Genomic DNA, 17,656 nt, shown 5'->3' with positions numbered 1-17,656 from the left:
GGCCCCTCGGCGCCGACCCCCGCGCCCTCAGACCCGCCCAGCGCGGCGGCCGGACGGGAAGCGCGGAGGCCCCGAGGCGGGAGGCGGCGGGCGCGGCTCCCGCCGCCCTCAGGCTCGGCCGCCGCTCCGCGCGCTCCTCAGGGCGGCCCCCCCTCCTGCCCCGCCACCTCACCGGCCCCGCCGCCGGCGCAGCTCCGGCCGCCTCCTCCGGCTGCTGCTCCCGCTGCTGCTCCCGCGGCCCCTCTGCAGCGGCGCCGCCCCGGCTCGCAGGAGGCGGAGCGGGGCGGGCGCAACGTCTGCGCCCGCCGGGGCGGGGACTGCACCAGCGGCGGCGGCACCGGCGGTGCCCCCGCGCTCCCCGCGCCCCCTCCTCTCTCTTTGTCCGCCCCCCGCTTTGTTCGCCCCGCGGCAGCTCGCGGGAGGGAGCGGCTGTGCCCCGGCTCGGGGCGAGCCCGGTGGTCCCGGAGCCGCCGCTGCGGCACAGCCCGGCTGGGTGGGAGGGGGAGAGGGTGGGCACAGACGGGGAGGTGTGAAGCGCATCGCTCTAGTGGGTGAATAACTTCACTGTCTGCTGCTTCGCTCCATTTTCCTTTTGTCCTGATGCCCAGAAATTCATCATGCAGAAATTTATTATCCCAAAGTACTGGGTATTTTTATTTTCATTGTGTTTGTGAAGCAACACATTGGAAGCTGGCGTTATCCCACTGCTAAAGTTTAAACAGCTGGAGCAGCAGCCCCAGTGCCACCATCAACAATTTAATACCGATTTTCAAGGCTGAATCAAACAGCTTTGCTCCACTTCTTCCCTTCTAACAAACAGGCAGCAGAGCCCAGCCAGAGCTGGCCCATCACCGCTGAATTCCTCACAAAGCAAACCTCAGTTTGAAGTCTCATAGCTTGTTGGGTTTCTGCATGATGCCATTCGAACAAAAGGGTGATGAGAAAGCAGTTCCATTGCTGGGGACTGATTGCAATTTGTGTTTCATTTTGGCTTCGTTCTTTGGCATTAATCCAGCACGGTAAAGCACAAAATGGTGTGATGCACTCCCCCAAATAAAAGGTTTCAACTATGTCAGCATTTAGCAATGTTTGTAAGAATTTAACTTCCTAAACATTAAACACAATCTCTTTCCATGGCCATTATATGGTGAAACAGAATTTGAATTCATGTACAGCCATCCCTCTTTCTCCCTGCAAAATTTGATAGAAGTTTCACTGAATAAGGACTTCAGGATTTAAACACTGGGTTGTATTCAGAAGTGCAGAGCCAGCAAAGGATTGCTTTTTTAAAAAAATGACCCTGCAGCCCCTAGCTATGGAAATAATCCTACAAAAAATGCAATAAAGGTAGAAACTGGAGAGTTGCACTAACTTTACAGAACACTTGCCTAAAATATCTGCTGGCTTGAGAGCTGCAGTGAACCTCTGCGCTTCTTTCTGGTGGTGAAGATTTGAGCTTTCTGTACTGATCTGATGCTAACATAAAATGGGTTTTTCTCTAAGTGTATCTATCATTCTCCATCATTAATTTGATGTTTTGTCTCTCAGTTAATTTGCCACTGTGTAAGTCCATCTCAAATGGTTGCAGTTCAGTGCACAGCATTAAAATTGTATAGGCAATATCAGACTGATGAATCTAGGACACAGCACAGCAACGACAAGACAGCTAAACGATGAAAACTAGAAGTTCCAACTTTGTGCTACTAATGTAGAACTTGTCATCATTTGGGAACAGTAACAGTGGAGAAATAATTGATAAAATGTTTAAAGCTGTAAATAGTTTGCTTCACTCCCTTACAAGATTATGATAAAAATGTCCTGGACTAAGGCAAGTATTGAGAATGTCACACAGATCAAGGGAATGTACCACTGTTTCTTCCAGTAATTTCCTACTGAACAGGCTCAGCTTCAAGATCCAATAGTCCTGTAGGAGAAAAAGAGAGTTTGTTATCCATTCTTTGACCAGAATCAACTTCATACTATGAAAATGTAGCTTTGGAGCAACTGTAACTTCAGTTCATGCCACCTGGAAATGGATGACAGCCTCTGTGAACCAGTCTGCACCCATAGGGCACAGCCAATTTATAGGAATTATTGTAATAAAAGATCTTGGTACTATAAACCACATTCCTCTACAGGATTAGATATGATTGAAAGCCAGAATATCTTTGATTCCAGTCCTGGTGGCTGTTTTCTGATCTGCATGATCAGATCAGTCAATAAACAATATATAGGCATTTTCGTAACTCCATGAGAACAGGAATTGCTGGATGCTCCAGGGAAATTCAGGATGCCAACATAACTACTGGCATCCTGACCACAAGTACAAGGCTCACTTTAAAATTAGAATTCTCAATAATGTGGGAACACCAGTTGCAGTTGTTTCTGCCCTTCTTCAGATTTGTGAAGGCTACAAGGTTGTTGAAGCTTTCTAACGAGCAAAAATGTTGTCCTTGAAGAACTGAATGTAAGGATCTTTCTACAGAAGAAATCCATTTTTCTATTCAATGGGATGTATTCACCCAAGTATGAGAACTTTTTTTCCATCTGAATTATCTCCTCAATATGCACATCTGGCAATTCCTATACAGAACTGATGGTCACATCTGCTACAGAAAAGGCAGCTAATTGCTTTTTTTTTTTAATCTCAGAAGTACTGCTTCAAAAATCCCAGCACTTGCACTACTGTTTTCTGTAGTTTATTTTCTGTAAAGGCTGCAAGAAGGCTTTTCACTGCTAATGTACTTACTGCTTCCCTTCCCCAGGTCAGCCAGACTACCCAGCAGACATAAAAGGAAAAGCTCTACAAACCCATGTTCTTTGGTGAGCTACTCAAGACAAGCTTTCATCCAATTTTACTTTATTTGTTCTACTCTAACATGGGTAAAACAATTTGAACAAATTAAAAAAGAATCCTTTCTGCATTCTGGTTTAAACAAGATACTTAAATTAACAGTAATGTTCCTCTTGATGAGTGTTTCATTTCCCTGATAACTGAGGAACCAGTCTATTAATAAAGATGCAAATCATTCTAGCACTTATGTAAATAGCAACAAAATCTGAATTCTCACCTACAGCGAAGCAAAGCAGAAGGATTTTTTTTCCTATTGAGTGCTGAATTCTAAAGAAAGGGTAAATAAATGTTCATTCATTCATGGGTGACAACTAAACACATGTTGCAAATAATCTTATGTAACATCTCTGCTGCTGTAGTTGTCTGAAGCCTAGGAAGTGTCCAATTGTCACACGGTAATTACCACTTATTAAATCCATCCTGTTTTCTAAAAGTTACTCCAGGAATCACGACCAATTCTCTCTGACTCATCCCCTCCCACCCCCCAAAATGTAGCAATGACTCTGCACTGTATTCTTAGGAACAGCATCAATCTTCAGTGGCATTCCCTTCCCAGGGGCAGCGCAGCCATGGCACAGAATGAAGGTGCTACGGGGTTCCATGGCAACTGAAACACTTGGATTATACTGGAGCTTTTTCCTCCTCTTCATTTCTCTTTTTTTTTTTTTCCCAGCTATGCTGCCTCACAGAGCTTGCAGTGAAATAATTATTTTTAGCAGCTACCACATCTTTCAGATATCTTCTAGAATCTCAGCTATTTCTCTTCTCTTGACGTTTTGAGTGCTGTGAATTGGGTTATAAAAATTTAGAGTCAGAAATTTGGATCTTTTGAAGACACAGCTTCCCATCTGATGCTCAGAATATTTTGCAGAGATTTGATTTTTTAGACGTGCATGAGCATTTAAAAATATTTTTGGTGTTCCAAGTGCTGTAAATAAACAGGAGGACTATGCCAACAGGAGTCTGTGGGAAAATTTGAGTGATGCCTGCTCATGCTATACCCACCTCATTACAGATTTTATTACTCATTCATTTCAGTGAGCTCTAATCTAGGTTATTATGCCACACCCATCACCATGGGAATGGCACTTAAAAGGACCCAAAATACTTTCCTATTCAGCTTTTCCTTGGGATTTAAGAGTGTGATCTGATTGCAGTTTCAATATACAAAACCCATTTGAGTAGTTACAGCTGACAGATTAAAAACCTCACAAATTACAAGCATCTTCAGTGCAACAATATGCAGCACTTGATAGAACAGTGAATTATAGATAAATAGCTAAAAGATGCAGATGAATGAATTCCTCATAATGAGAAGCAGCAGAGATAACTCCACATCCCTAATTAACTGTGTCTTACAACAGAGGTAAATACAGGAGTTTTACTTACTGGTTCAGTTTTCTCACTGCACCATCCATGCTGACTGTGACCTCCAAAGAAAGGAGAATTCCAAAAAGATTTGAAAGAATAATTAAAAAGATACCTCTGAGTGCTCTCAGAGAATTTTGTATCATTTATCCTTATTTGAAATTAAATTACTAAAATAAAACCCAGAAATTAAACAGTCACTGCCTGCTTTACTGAGATAAAAACATATCACAAAAATATTATTTTAAGAAAAAAAATAAGCATTACAGAAACAATTATAACACTGCAGTTTGAAAGACAAAAGAAGAACACATGAAAATACTTCAGACACAACTGTTTTGCTTATCTGTTGTGACCAATTAATTATGTGGAAGGGTGATTGAGAATGGACCATACAGAGCACTGAAAGGTTCTAAGCACATAAAGATGATTTTTATCTTCTGCCTTGCTCACAGAAACCACAAGCACTCCTTTAGTTTAGGCTGCATGTCCTACTCAAGCAGCAGCATTTCCTAAGAGCCATTAAAACCAGATCTTTAAGGTGTGGTGAGAGAACTGCATGTTTCAAAAATATGAGCAGCACAACACACCCAGAAGTTGCACTGGCAATCATCACCTCCTGCCCTGCATCCCTGTATCATCCACGTGGCAATGAGGCAGCACACAAAGGCTCCTGGAAACTGTCATTACTGGCTTTTAAATCCACAGGAGAAGAAGGAGGAAAAAGTTCCAGACCTCCATATGCTTCCCAACAGAGCTTTCTTTAGATGTGTGTAGAAGGTGGAAACGGCACATTATTTTGTTGTTCACTCCTGTTATAAAAATACTATTTTTCCTATAAACTAGAAAGGAAAAAGCCATTCATTTTAGAACATATGATGAACATTTACCTTGACTTGCTTTCCAAGTGCAACCAAATAAACTCAACTATGCTGCAAAAAAGATTTTTCGGCCTCTCAGAATTCACATATAAAGGTGCTTTGGTTTTGCCTTCCTGTAAAGTTTAGGGAGAAAAAAAAAGAAAAATAAATAAAGGCTTTAACTGCAAAAACCCTGGGGTTCTCATTGAGATTCAAATGCAGAGTGTACCAATGTCATTAAAGATATTTGGGCAATATGTACTAACTGCAAAGCTGAGAATTTGAAAGAATTAAGTTCACTCTCTAACATTATCTTACAGACATTCCCTTTCAGAAGTTTTTTGTTAGATACTTGAAAATGCTTTGGTTTACTCTGCTTTACACTTGGCTGGGGAGACTTTTCCTGCATTTCTGGAAGGATAAATGCTTACACTGATCTAGTGCTCCCTCTCTTGGCAACTGAACAATGTGCTGTCACTTCAGCCACAGGTTCCTCTCGAGACAAGAAGGGAAAAAAGTGTTAGAACAATTAATCAGCATGATTATAACATTTCTAAACATTCAGAAGTGGGCAGCTCTTCAGATTATGGTAAATGAATGGTATGGCAAGGTTCTGGCAGCTAAGAGAATTTTAACAGTTTCTTGATTAAGAAAACATGAAGCAAACAGTTGTGGCCCTTCCTAAAACATTTCACTACACTCATCTGCATTTTGCTCAGCTTGTTTTCCCAATTTTCTTCAGAAGCTGATTTTCAAAAACCAGCATTTTGCTGCTTTAGCAGTCTAATTAAAAGCTCTTTAGCTAAAAGCTCGTTTATTAAACCTCTGTAGACAATCACGAGTATGTCTGTACAGCAAGTTTACATGAAGGACAATGCTACAAAAGATACAGTGGCAATTAAAACAGACCCACATAAATAATTTATAAAAATACTTGAAATGGTGAAAATAGCACTGTAATCCCCAATTATTTTCTTCCAATTGCCAGGACTTTGATGTGGGAAATCTTAACATCAGATCTTTTTAAAAACATTCAGAATATATTAAACTTATCTACAGGATAATTAGCAAAATGTATAAAGTGTAGATTATTGTACAAAGGACAGATATTTAAAAAATCACCAATCCACCTGAAACTCAAGGACAATATAAATTTTAGCCAAAATAATGAACACCAAACCACAAACTCTGCATTTTAGAGTCTCGAGTATTGGCAAATAAAATGGTCTTAACAAATTACCAGTCCTGTTACTCCTTAGTGGAAGCATGCAATTTGAGAAAATTCTATATTTTCTGGCTGCATTGGTGGTCCTGGTCAAGATGGAAACCTGCACTGACTTCAATACCAAGGAAGAATAGGGCAGACCTGTATTTGTCAAGATTTTCTCTTTTCCATAAGATGAGGGAGGTTATCTGAGTTTGTGAATCTGGTGGGGAAACGGAAGGGATTTGGATATAAGAAAACAAAAGACCAGTTAAGATTTAAGTCTTTTTCTTTTGCTGGTTTCTTGGGGAATTTTTTAACAGGCTTCTGATCCGTAGATAAACCCCAGTTGATTCCGCCATATTTTCAAATTCAAATGGTGTAATGCCTGCAGCAAACTTGCTCATGTCAGGAACAAGTCCAGTTTTTTTCACAGATGATCCAGTGCTTGTGGGCACTTTATTACCAGCTGTGTTTTCCCCCTCATTAACCTCAGGGTTGGCAGCAGGCAGGGTGTCATCCAGCAGGCCTTCAGAACCTGCATTATCAGAATTTTCCTTTAAGTCAAGCAAACTGTCCTCTGGATTGGGACTGGTTAGAGAATGTTCATTTTCTGGGATCTGCTCACTGATATCAGCAAACTCGGTTTCCACTGAGATCACTTTCTCAGGTGACCTGACTTCTGCAACGAGATCTGCTTCATTCCTGGCTGGTGATGATGTAAGGGAATTCCCAGTTAAAGGTGTGTCAACAGGAATATCAGAGTCACTGTTTGTGCTCTCTGCCTGCTCCAGCGCTGCCCAGATTAACCTCTGCTGCTCCTCCAGCTCCTCCAGGGTCAGTGTATCCTCATCCATCACCGAGTCCACTATTTTGGGCTGAGGACTGTCATTGTTTGGTGGTGGAGTAGTCCTGGGGAGGGGAGAGTGGGTGGGTGTGGAAGGCTGAGGGGGTGTGACTGGGGGTGTTCCTCGTGGCACAGGTGGAGGAGTGGACATGGATGGAGATCCAGGTGGCAGCGGAGGTTGGAACTGAAAACTGTTGGGAGTTTGAGATCTCTGTGCTCCTTCCAGATCTAGAAAGAGATTAAAAGACACTTTTTAGAACCTGAAATCTGATCAGGACAAGATTCAAAGTGGCAATGTTCTGATCAACTGCCAGATTTATGTCTTCTCATCCTTAGTTTTCAGCTAAGACAGAACAAACTTTGTGAGGGTTTTCATATCCACCGAAACTATGATTTTTTGGGATTTTATCTCTGTCAGCCATTCAAGGGAAAAAAATTACTCTTGAAGGTATTAAGAACAAACTCATTCCACACTGAGACACATCGAAGGATTCCTCATGGCAGATTTTGAAATGAAAGCCAGAAGTTTCTCCAGCTGTTCGAACACTTAACACTGAATACTCCTTTAAGCCTGCCTCATTTTTAAGAAGCTGTAAGCTTGCAAATATATGTTCTTTCATCCAAATATTTAGGGATCTAGGGGGCTTAAAAGAAGTTTCTTTAGGATGCTCCTGAAGTAAAGAGATCAGAATTTTTAACATAACATTGCAATTGATCTGAGCACAACTGAAATCTCCTGCTTGGTACCAGAAGACATAAAAATCACAGTGACAGTCACAGCAAATGCCACTGCAGTAGGACACTGCTGGCCTCTGTCAACACTGCCTTTAACTACCACCAAAATATTGACACGTTGGCTTCTAACTCTCACACTTCAATTCAGAGCAAATTATTTTGAAAATAAAAGTTCAAACTAGGAAAACAAAAATCAGAGTGACTTTACCAGAGTCCAGGTCCATGTCAGCTGCTGCTATCTCTGAAGTGTCATCTCTTGGTCGTTTGGAATGACGAGACTTTGACTGAGGTGCAGCCCTTTTGCTGCTGGATTTTGGATTTGGCTGCACAGAGAAATTATTTACAAAACCAAAAAGAATTAGTATTATCCTCTACAGGGTAACGTTTCCAGCTGTAAGAATTATAGCAATTTTTAAACTATGCAATCATTTGGTGACCCAGTGTGTAAATAGTAATTGACATTTGAGGGATTCCATGGCCATGGAAACCAGGCTTCTCATTTATTAGGGGAGTCTGGAACTTGCAGGCTGTGTAAATTCATAGCAATTTTTTTCCAAACTGCTTACAAATCATTGCACAACTGGGATCTGCTTATATTAAGAGAAATAATGATATTAATTTTAAACATGAAGCCATTTTTTGTTAAAACAGATAAGCCAGATGAGGATTTCACCCTCACTAGTGTCAATAAAAAGTCTGTCCCCTTGTGAAGAAAGAAGATACAAGCAAGAAATCTTCATGACTTACACTAACTAAAAGACAACACTTTTTTTTAATAACAAGGAGATATATTTACCTCCTGATAATTAGAAAGGTAGTGAGCAAAAACATCCTTCTGTTGAGATGGCTGCATGGGGATGGAACCAAACATCTGCCACTCCTACAGCAAAAAGAAAAAAAAAAAGAAATGAGAACTAATGGTGCATATGATTAGTTAATAACAGAACTTTGGTTAATAACACTGAATGAAAAAACACATTTGAAGGCCACTAAATGGGCAAATGTAAAGGTGCAAATGCACAAGTGCTCCTTTCAGAGCTGTGATGGAATTCACTGACAGGAGGTTAAAATGCTTTTCAAGATAAAAGTGCAGCACCCACAGGAGATTTTTTGTGTGCTTTGTGCTTAAGAGGGCACCCACTATGTGGCTCTTCTGCTATGACTTGTTTAATTCCAGTTGTTACAGAGCTTTGCAGAAGTTGTGCACTGACTGGTCTGATGTAATTTTTTCTTATCAAATTATAATTATGGAAACATCCACAGTGATTTTCATATTCCAAGAACAGTCAGAAAATTTACATGTATGGAAAAAACAGCCATTCGTGTGTGAAGCTTTGTGTTTAAAAAATATCAAACTATCCTTCCAGGCTCCTGTTGGTCTCATAATGGAAATAATGCCCACAGAAGCACGGTCAGACCCTAGCACAAGAATCATGACAAGTATCAGTTGTCACATTAATTACAACCCCCAGCCCCAAAGCAAAGGCTTAAAAAGAAGAGACTCTTAAAAGGGAATTGTCAGATGCAGATACAAAACATTAACTCTTGGCTAAAAGCAATTCCTGTCCCTCAGCTCGTTGTTTAGAAGGCAGAGAACAGCTACTTACATCTGGGATCCCACTGGGAGTGGATATATTAAAGCCTGGATAATTTATCAACTTAGACACATCATAAGTGATACGTTTGGGCTTAGGAGAGCCCTCACCTTCTGCTTCAGCTTCACCTATAATGGAATATAATTATTATTGATGTTAATTAAAAACACCACTGAAAAAATCCACAAGATTTAAGAACAGGAGTTTGGAATGTAAGTATTGATAGAAGGTTTTGAAATCCAGAGAGGCAGGAACAGTAACCAAATCCATCAGATACACGTATGAAACCTCCCTTGGTATTCCTACACAACTGCTCTTCATGTACCATTGCTACCCTCAGAATTTGGCATCAGGACTATTGTGAGATGCAGCATAAATAATGGCCATTAGCAAAAAGCTGGTAAATTACTTAAGTTATGTTCCAAGAAATGTATTGTTTTCTTGCTGGTGGTTTTGTTCCTGTGTAAGAGTAATTTATTGAGGACTATGGCTTCTTTCACAAAATGTAAGAGAAAAAGGGAGAGGAAATTGGAAAAGAAGAGATTTGCAAGTCTTGCAGTTTCACACAACTCCAGGTTCTAATAGTGAAATCCCACTAACACTTTCCCATCTTTGCAACACAACCATTATGGAATTTGTTTTTTTTTCTTTCATTGTTACATCTCAGCTGATAAAAAGGTGTATTTTTACATGAATAAAACAATTTGATTTACAACTTTCTCGCCCTTCCACGAGGAAGATGAAGGTTTACAAACCAGTTGCTTTATTATCTCCTGAGGAGGATGCAGCCAGCACACAGCCTCATAGCAAAGCTGCATCCCAGCCCCACATTTCTCACCTTTGCCATCATACAGAGCCAGTCCTGAGTGCTCCATTTCGGCCTCCTTGAGCCAGCCCGGGGGATAACCCAGCTGCCGCATGCGGTAAATGAACGGGGGCAGGCTCTTGGCTGTCACACCAAGGGCATCCTGGAGGACCCCACTAAGTTAAAAAAACAACAAGAAAACAAAATGTCACCCAGAAAAATCCCTTCATTGGTGAAAAAGGTCATGAATATTCTGTGGAGTTTTCAGCTGTCAAGGTAAAATAGCTCAGTTGTAGCTCAACGTGTGCTGCATTTCCACCCCAGATATAAATGCAAATCAGCTCTGATATTAAATATAACTTTTTGCCTTGCGGATATGCTTAAACACTTCATTAGATTTAATTCTACACCACGAATAACATACTTGACCTACTACTTCTGACTCATGGCCTTGACTGCAGCTATCAACAGGAAGGGTGGACCTTGACACTGAACTTACTGGTGATTTTTTTGGAGACTGCCACACAATACTATACTATATACACAATACAAATGACTGCCTACTATGGTTTCTCTGAACATTTTGAAGAGAGAGGAAGACACTCAAAGCTCAATATTTGCAGACTTCTGAATACATTTTTAGTAGGAACATAATAAACTGGCAATTTGAGAAGTCAAAGAGTAATATTTATCACCCTGCAATAGAAAAAGGGTAAGACTGTCAAGCTAGCAGTGAGTTTTCATTTGAAAGATACGTCTATTTAAATTCTATTTAGCAAATTTTAACATAATACACTCATAGTTAAGAGCTGCAGGTAGACTTAATAAATTCTAGCAATTAAAATCTGCCACTCCAAAGGCAGAAGAAGTATTCCAGAAAATAAAATGGAAAGAAAAGAGATACCTAATTACTCCTGGCTTAAATTTTCCAAACCTCTCTTCTACTTCTTCTGCATGGTAACGCTGCTGAAAATTCTGATTGCTCGAATCACCACAAGCTTCCAAAAACTCCTTTCTCTTCTCATTTATTCGAGCTGCATTTCGTGGCTTAAAGATAATACAATGGGGAAGTTTAGAATTGGACAACTTACAATTTATGCACTCCTTCACCCAACACAACGCTTGGAGAGCAGCAGTCTTTGGAATACTGGTGACTTTACCTTTGGGCAGTCCTTCATTTGATGGTCTTCAGAACCACAATTGAAACAATGAGGTTTGGGCCTGCTTGAAAAATGAACAACAAATTAGATCTGAAAACAACTTTGCAATGTTAAATACACCTAATTATTTTCATTCTTGATAGATTTTAAGGTTTAGACTTAAGAAAAACAAAACCAAAAGCAATGACTGCTGATGTCATGTGCTGTCTTCTGCTTCTTTTAAACTCATATCAATCCTTAAATAGAGAATATTGCTGATTTCACAGTGCCAAGGAGAACGTGGGAAATGAGGAAAGGGCAGAGGGAAATAGGAAATGGTATCATCAGAGGCCTGATCCCTTCCACAATACTGGGAATCAGCCACCAGTACAAACCAACAGCAGAGCACAACTATTTCTCTGGAAAGTCTGGCCCAAAGTTTCAAGTAATTCATTTTGTGAAACTGCACTGAAAACCTGGAATGGAACTGCAGCTGGCTTCAACTTAAATCTTCCTTGTAAATTCACACTATGGCAGGAAACATTTGCAATATTACTGTGGTGGAATACCAAGATTTTAGAGGAAGATTTATTTTCTGAACATTCATTTTTACTGAATTAGGATGGGAATCAGAAGTGGAGACAAAAAGTGTGGCACAAGTCCAAGGTAACTCCAGCTGGAAATTGAATTCCCTTCACTTCTGACCTCCCATAAAAACTACACCATCAACTCTCAGATCAGTCTGTCTTAAAAGTCTATCAAATAAGTCAGACAGAAGTTGTTCTACTGAACAGTAACCATGACATAACACCAGTGCAAGGATGACAAACCAAGCACTAAAAAGACCAGAAACAGAAGAACTAAGTATAAAAATTCAGAAAGTTTTCACACACTGACTTTAGGCTCTTCCTAAAGAAACTCAATAGAAAGACAGATTCATTGACTGCAACCATCAGCTCTAGCTTATTTAATTTAAATTTAAATATTGCTCAAGCATGTCCAAGGGTTTATTAACTGGGTAATAATCACAGAGTGCATCTGAACTTTTCAGCTCAAAACTTTACATTTAAGAATAATACAAACCTTTTGGGTTTTACTTGTATTTCTTGTCCATCTAGGGAGAGAATCTGGCTGAAAACTTGCTGATATCTTTAGATTTCAATAAGGAACTGCTACTGGATGAAGCAAAATTTCAATATTGTTTAAAATACCAATGAAAACTTAATAGTGCTTTGAACAGAACACTGACTCATCTGCATTAAGTTACAGATGGGTCTTTGATATGAAATCCTGAGTATGAACTATAAAATGGTATCTACTATAAATTATTTGCTAAGATGAGCTTATGCTGTTTCCTCCTCCAAATTTCTACCCAATACTTTATCAGCACTTGCTAAACCTATAACCCTCTTGTTTACAGTTAGAAATTTCCAAATAGCAATTCTGAAATGTTTCACAGTAATCTTATTAAACCACACTTTGATAGAGTTTCAAAATGACAGGTTCACTGAGAGCAGTACTCTGGTGGTTTAGAAGCCAGTGCCTGATGAACCATTTCACACAGAATCACTTCAGCCACACTTAACATAACATGGCATTTAAAGAGAAATTCCCGTTAGGCATCTACTTCCCCACCCAGAGGTTGGGAGATTGTAAATTTGCAATTTATAGAAATTGTACATTTCATATATAAATAACTTTCTAACACTGACATGACCTTGCAGAAATGAACTCTGAAATTGCTTCTTGTCCTGAGTCTTTCCAGGACTGAAGCAATACTGGAAACCAGGGGGGAATGATATTACTTGAGAAATTTCTTGTCCAATTTCTATTGTCGTGAAAGATATCAGTATTAAAAAACATTTCAACGTTTTCCAGCTTCTTCAGCATTTCCCTCAATTCCACTTTTCAAACATTGGCTTTAATAAACAATGAAGAACCAACTTTAAAATGGATGCATGTTAAGAGCATACCATAATTAAATTTTAATAAAAAACTTCCCCTCTAGCCCCTACATTTGCAAAAAAAGCATTTTACAGCATGTTTGAGTTTCCCAAACCCTTTTCTTCTCCCAGAGAGTGGATTTTATGGAGGGAGAATATTTATTCAATCTGCAACAAGCTGTCATTCCAAACCTGATTAGGGACTGGCCAAGGAAAGCCCTAAATTCACAAGATGAATTTATGGGGATAAAGCATTCACTCTCAGAATAGCAATCAGCAAGTCAATTATATCAAAATACTTATTTGTTTTGAATAAAAAAGCCATTAATGACTCATTAAATCATCCCATCTATAATGACTGGTATGGTTTTGCTAGAAACACACAATCCACTGAAGAGAATTTGAGTTCAATTTACCCACTGGAATTCTTTGGATTTGACAAACGGAAAAAGAAAGGTGTTTTAGCAAACAGGATACTTAGGTATTTCCCATCCTTCTGTCAGCTGTGGATTCTCATTTAAAATAGGCTGTCCCAGTTTATCGAGACAAAAATTGGTAAAATACAGAACACTTCCTACAACCTGTAGAAAAAAAGTCAGAGAATTGTCAGAGATGTGTCAGTATTTAGGTGAGACTGGTAGCATTTCTATAAATTTATACTGCTTGAAATACTTCCAGGTTTTTTTCCCCCATTCTGTAAGAATTTACAATTAATACAAGCCCAAACCTGTACACGTAAGATTTATTTTGCACTGATGTGGCCCAAACATGCTGAATTTAATTTAATTTTTCAGTGTAATTACAGCACTTAGATCTTATTTCAGTGGCAGTGTACATTGAATGTGGAGAATGAAGAGTCACACCTACCATGGAAGAGCACAGTCAAAAACTTACACTAAAAGCTTCTTTCACTTTTTTAGCAGAACTTGAGCTGGTTCCTTTACAGTCTTCTTCCAAAACAATGCTGGAGGGCTGACAGGAAAAGCAAAAATAAAAATAATTCATTTAAATCAACCTGAATTAGTGATGTAAAAGGCACAGAATGTGGGGTTCAGCTTCTGTCCTTTTCCAACAGTAGGACAGAGATATCCACATCAGTCATGAAGCTTTCCACAGCCCAAAGCATGACCCAGCTCCTTCCTAAGGCTTTCTCTAATGAGAAATAGCTGCATAATTACATCTTCATTCTCATCAAAACAGCTAAGGGAAATATGGAGAAAAATGTGCCATTCTACCCTTCCACTCAAAGTGAATGTTAAGAATCGAAATTCTAAACTAGGAGGAGAAAGTGTAAATTTTCACATTCTGTTGTTTTCTTATACATACTTGGAGTTGGGCCAAGCACTATCAGAAGAAGATACATCAAGCTTTCTTCTTAATTATTTAAACAAACTTATTCATTTTCTTTCAGTGAAATTTCACTAGGGTCAATTTTCAAGAAGCATTTTCACAGGCAGAAAGGATCTTTCCTTTCTATTTTTTTGGAACAAACAATTGTAACATCTTGTTTGACATCTACTTGATTTGATTATTGTCATTGTTCAACAGTGCAGTATTTCAATATTCTCATTACAGAAATGGACAAGCAGCATATTGTAACAATTTGAATTTTAAAGTACCTGTGGCTTAGCATTCAAGTGTGATTTTTCTTGTTCACTTTTCTTCTGCTCTTCATATTTTTGAACTAAACTATAAATAAAATCTTCAATTTCTTGATGATACCGCCTGGGATGAAGTAGAGAGAGATGAAGCCATGAGCAAGGCTGAAACAAAGAGCAGAGATCTCTTCTCTTAAGCATTTATAATTTACTAAATAACTTAGAAAAGGGGAAAACCCAATTATTTTTTGTCCCACTCTCAACCCTCACTAATACAAATGCAATCTGATATTCGAAAACACCCAAGTGTGGCAAAAAATCAGCCCAGTGGCAGGGAAAGATTAATTTCTTCTATTGCACCCACAACATTCCTGAAATTCAAGTTGCTCCTCAGACTCACTCCAAGTTCCTGGAAGTCACCTTTCTTTCATGGTAAAAGCAGATATTACTAATGAACAGAACTCTTGTCATACTGCCCATTATCCTTTCTCCCCACCAAGCTTCAGTAGTTTATGTTATTGAATAAAAACTACATCCACAAGTTGGGCACAGCACTGTTAGACCCAAACAAACAAACAAAAAAGGCCCCATTTCCTGTCAGGATTGTTTTTTCATACTTACTTAGTAATGACATTGTTCATAAATAAAATCTGCAACAGAGGTCCATCAACTTTGGGGTTTTCCACTGAGATTCCACTAGAACAGCACAGAACAATGGGTACAGTAAATATTCCCCACCAGTTTTATCACAGCTCACTCTGGACCCCACAGAGGGAGGAAGGCTTGGTCAATATAAAATCTGTATTTTTTAGAAGTTCCTATTCTCTTAAACAGAAATTATCCTCTTCAGCAAAGCAGGTTGGTGTGAAGTGGAAGGAGAACAAAACATCCCCCACACTACAGAAATATTTAATTCTGTATGAACATAATTCTCTTCCTGCTATTCTAGTTTCAACAAACTTACACAATCTTCTAACAGATTCATTCAACCACTAAATGGACTTTTTCCTCACTGCTGAACTTATACATTAAAAGTGTTTCCCTGAAGACCAAGTGTATGTCATTAAACAGACACACACAAATAAATAAAAGTTACAGCAACATCAACTGAGTTCCTGCTATTCAACTCCAAAAGACTGCAGGACCTGGAATGTCATTTTAGAAGCCCAACATCTGAGCAGGGACTAGGACATGGAAACAAGATGTGGCAGATTGTTACCCACAGACAGCTTTTCTCTTAGATAAACTGTATTTATATAAAAATATAAATAAACATATTCTCTCTATATAATTCATACAGTGCTTCAAGTCAGCATTAACATACCTAGGACGGGTCAGAATTCTCAGTTTCCTTTTAAGTTCCTGATGTTAATTTATTGTTAAGGACTATGATTTTCTTTGGAAGACACAAACCCACACGCAAAGCAAGCAAGGAAACACCGAACAAGAATTTCACAGAACAACAAATAGGGTTTCAGTCCTTCCCTTTCACTGCACAGGGGATTTATTTAAAAATCCTCCTGTTGCTGGAGAAACACAATGAATTGGAAAAAAGAAAAAAACACAAATGAAAAGAGACCTAGCTATGACAGTTGAAATAGTGCCATTCATACAGCAATGATTATATTAACAGATTTATAGTATTTTATTTTTAAAATATCTGTGATCATCGCCAAAATAAAGGTAACTGTGGTATACATGTACTTGTAAATGGGAAATAAATCATAACACGTTTCAGATTCCGCTCTGCTGCAGCGGCAAACCCAAAAAGCCTTTAGGGGACCTGTCACAATTCAACTATTTTAAATGATCTGTAGCTGAGTTAAAAGGCAGAAGGCAAGGATTCAGCGACAGCCGTTTCAACAGCCGGCCGCGCATCCCGGGGCCTGAGGCGGGCCCTGCCGCTCTGGGGATAAAAGTTTCTATGGAAAACGTGCTCTGAGGAAGCCTGGGAGCACCAGGAGCTCCCCTCACGGCCAGCTCAGCTCTCTCCCCTTTCGGGCCCCGGCGGAGACTGAGGGATCGCTCCCCGGGGAGAAGCCGGAGCCTCCCTGAGGGCCGGGACCGGCTGGCCCGGAAGGGAACGGGCAGCAGCGGCGAGCCCGCCTGCCCCGCCCCGGCGCGGGCCCTGCCTCTCCCGCCAGGATATTCTCCGCCCGCAGCCGCTGCACCGTCTCGTCGCGGTCGCGCAGCCGCTCGTAGAGCTGCAGCAGCGGGTCCGGCTCCTCCAGGGCGGGCGGTGAGGGCGGCCCAGGCTCGCCCTCCAGCTGCCCGAAGAGCTCGCGGTCCCCGAAGTCCACCTCCGCCGCCATCTTGGCCGCCGCAGGAAGGGCGGGGCGGGGGGCAAAGGGCGGCGGGAAACGCGAGGCGGGTGGGACGACGCACGCCGCGGACTACAACTCCCAGCGCGCATCGGGGCGCCGGACCACACGAGTCGGGGGTCTGCGACGCGCGGTGCACGCTGGGAGGTGTAGGCGGCGCGGCAGCCTCGCCGCAGCGCTTGTCGTACCCTCAATGGAGGGCGCGCTCCTGCCTCCAAATCGGCACCGCTCCTGCTTTTGGAGTTTTTCTTCCTCTTCTGAGAAAGGGTGAGCGGTGCAGAGAGATGCGGCAGCAGCACCGTGCAGGCCAAAAGTATTTGAAATAGGGTATCTAGCAAGGCCCCTCACTGCAGAATTTTAGGCAAATCCTACTTCAACATCCTTAAG

The 17,656-nt window shown here is 40.6% G+C and overlaps 2 protein-coding genes across 4 annotated transcripts in view; both read right to left on the bottom strand.

The window, feature by feature from the left end:
* Nucleotides 1–274, bottom strand: part of CLIP1 (CAP-Gly domain containing linker protein 1) — a 59,904-nt gene extending 59,630 nt beyond the window's left edge. For both annotated transcript variants that reach the window (XM_077787250.1, XM_077787249.1), the window contains exon 1: nucleotides 173–274. The gene's annotated coding sequence lies outside the window, so the exon portion shown is untranslated. The remainder of the gene's footprint in view (nucleotides 1–172) is intronic.
* A 5,590-nt stretch (nucleotides 275–5,864) lies between these two features.
* On the bottom strand, nucleotides 5,865–17,284 carry ZCCHC8 (zinc finger CCHC-type containing 8). Of its 2 annotated transcripts, none has more exons than XM_021544620.2 (14): nucleotides 17,098–17,284; nucleotides 16,273–16,315; nucleotides 15,570–15,644; nucleotides 14,970–15,075; nucleotides 14,245–14,322; nucleotides 13,828–13,931; nucleotides 12,491–12,556; nucleotides 11,429–11,492; nucleotides 11,173–11,315; nucleotides 10,302–10,444; nucleotides 9,476–9,591; nucleotides 8,665–8,748; nucleotides 8,077–8,191; nucleotides 5,865–7,361 (listed from the first exon to the last, which is right to left on the bottom strand). In XM_021544620.2, exons 1-14 carry the CDS (start codon nucleotides 17,258–17,260, stop codon nucleotides 6,565–6,567), a joined length of 2,097 nt encoding a protein of 698 aa, XP_021400295.2. In that variant the 5' UTR covers nucleotides 17,261–17,284; the 3' UTR covers nucleotides 5,865–6,564. The 2 variants fall into 2 exon arrangements, with proteins under 2 accessions (XP_021400295.2, XP_021400296.2); XM_021544621.2 differs by having other exon boundaries at nucleotides 11,429–11,489.
* Nucleotides 17,285–17,656: the final 372 nt, after the last annotated feature.

This window comes from Lonchura striata, chromosome 18 (genome assembly GCF_046129695.1).
Source record: "Lonchura striata isolate bLonStr1 chromosome 18, bLonStr1.mat, whole genome shotgun sequence".
In the NCBI taxonomy this organism is placed as follows: Eukaryota; Metazoa; Chordata; class Aves; order Passeriformes; family Estrildidae; genus Lonchura; species Lonchura striata.
The sequence above is the reverse complement of the archived record's forward strand: the minus strand, read 5'-3'. Positions and strand labels throughout refer to the sequence as shown.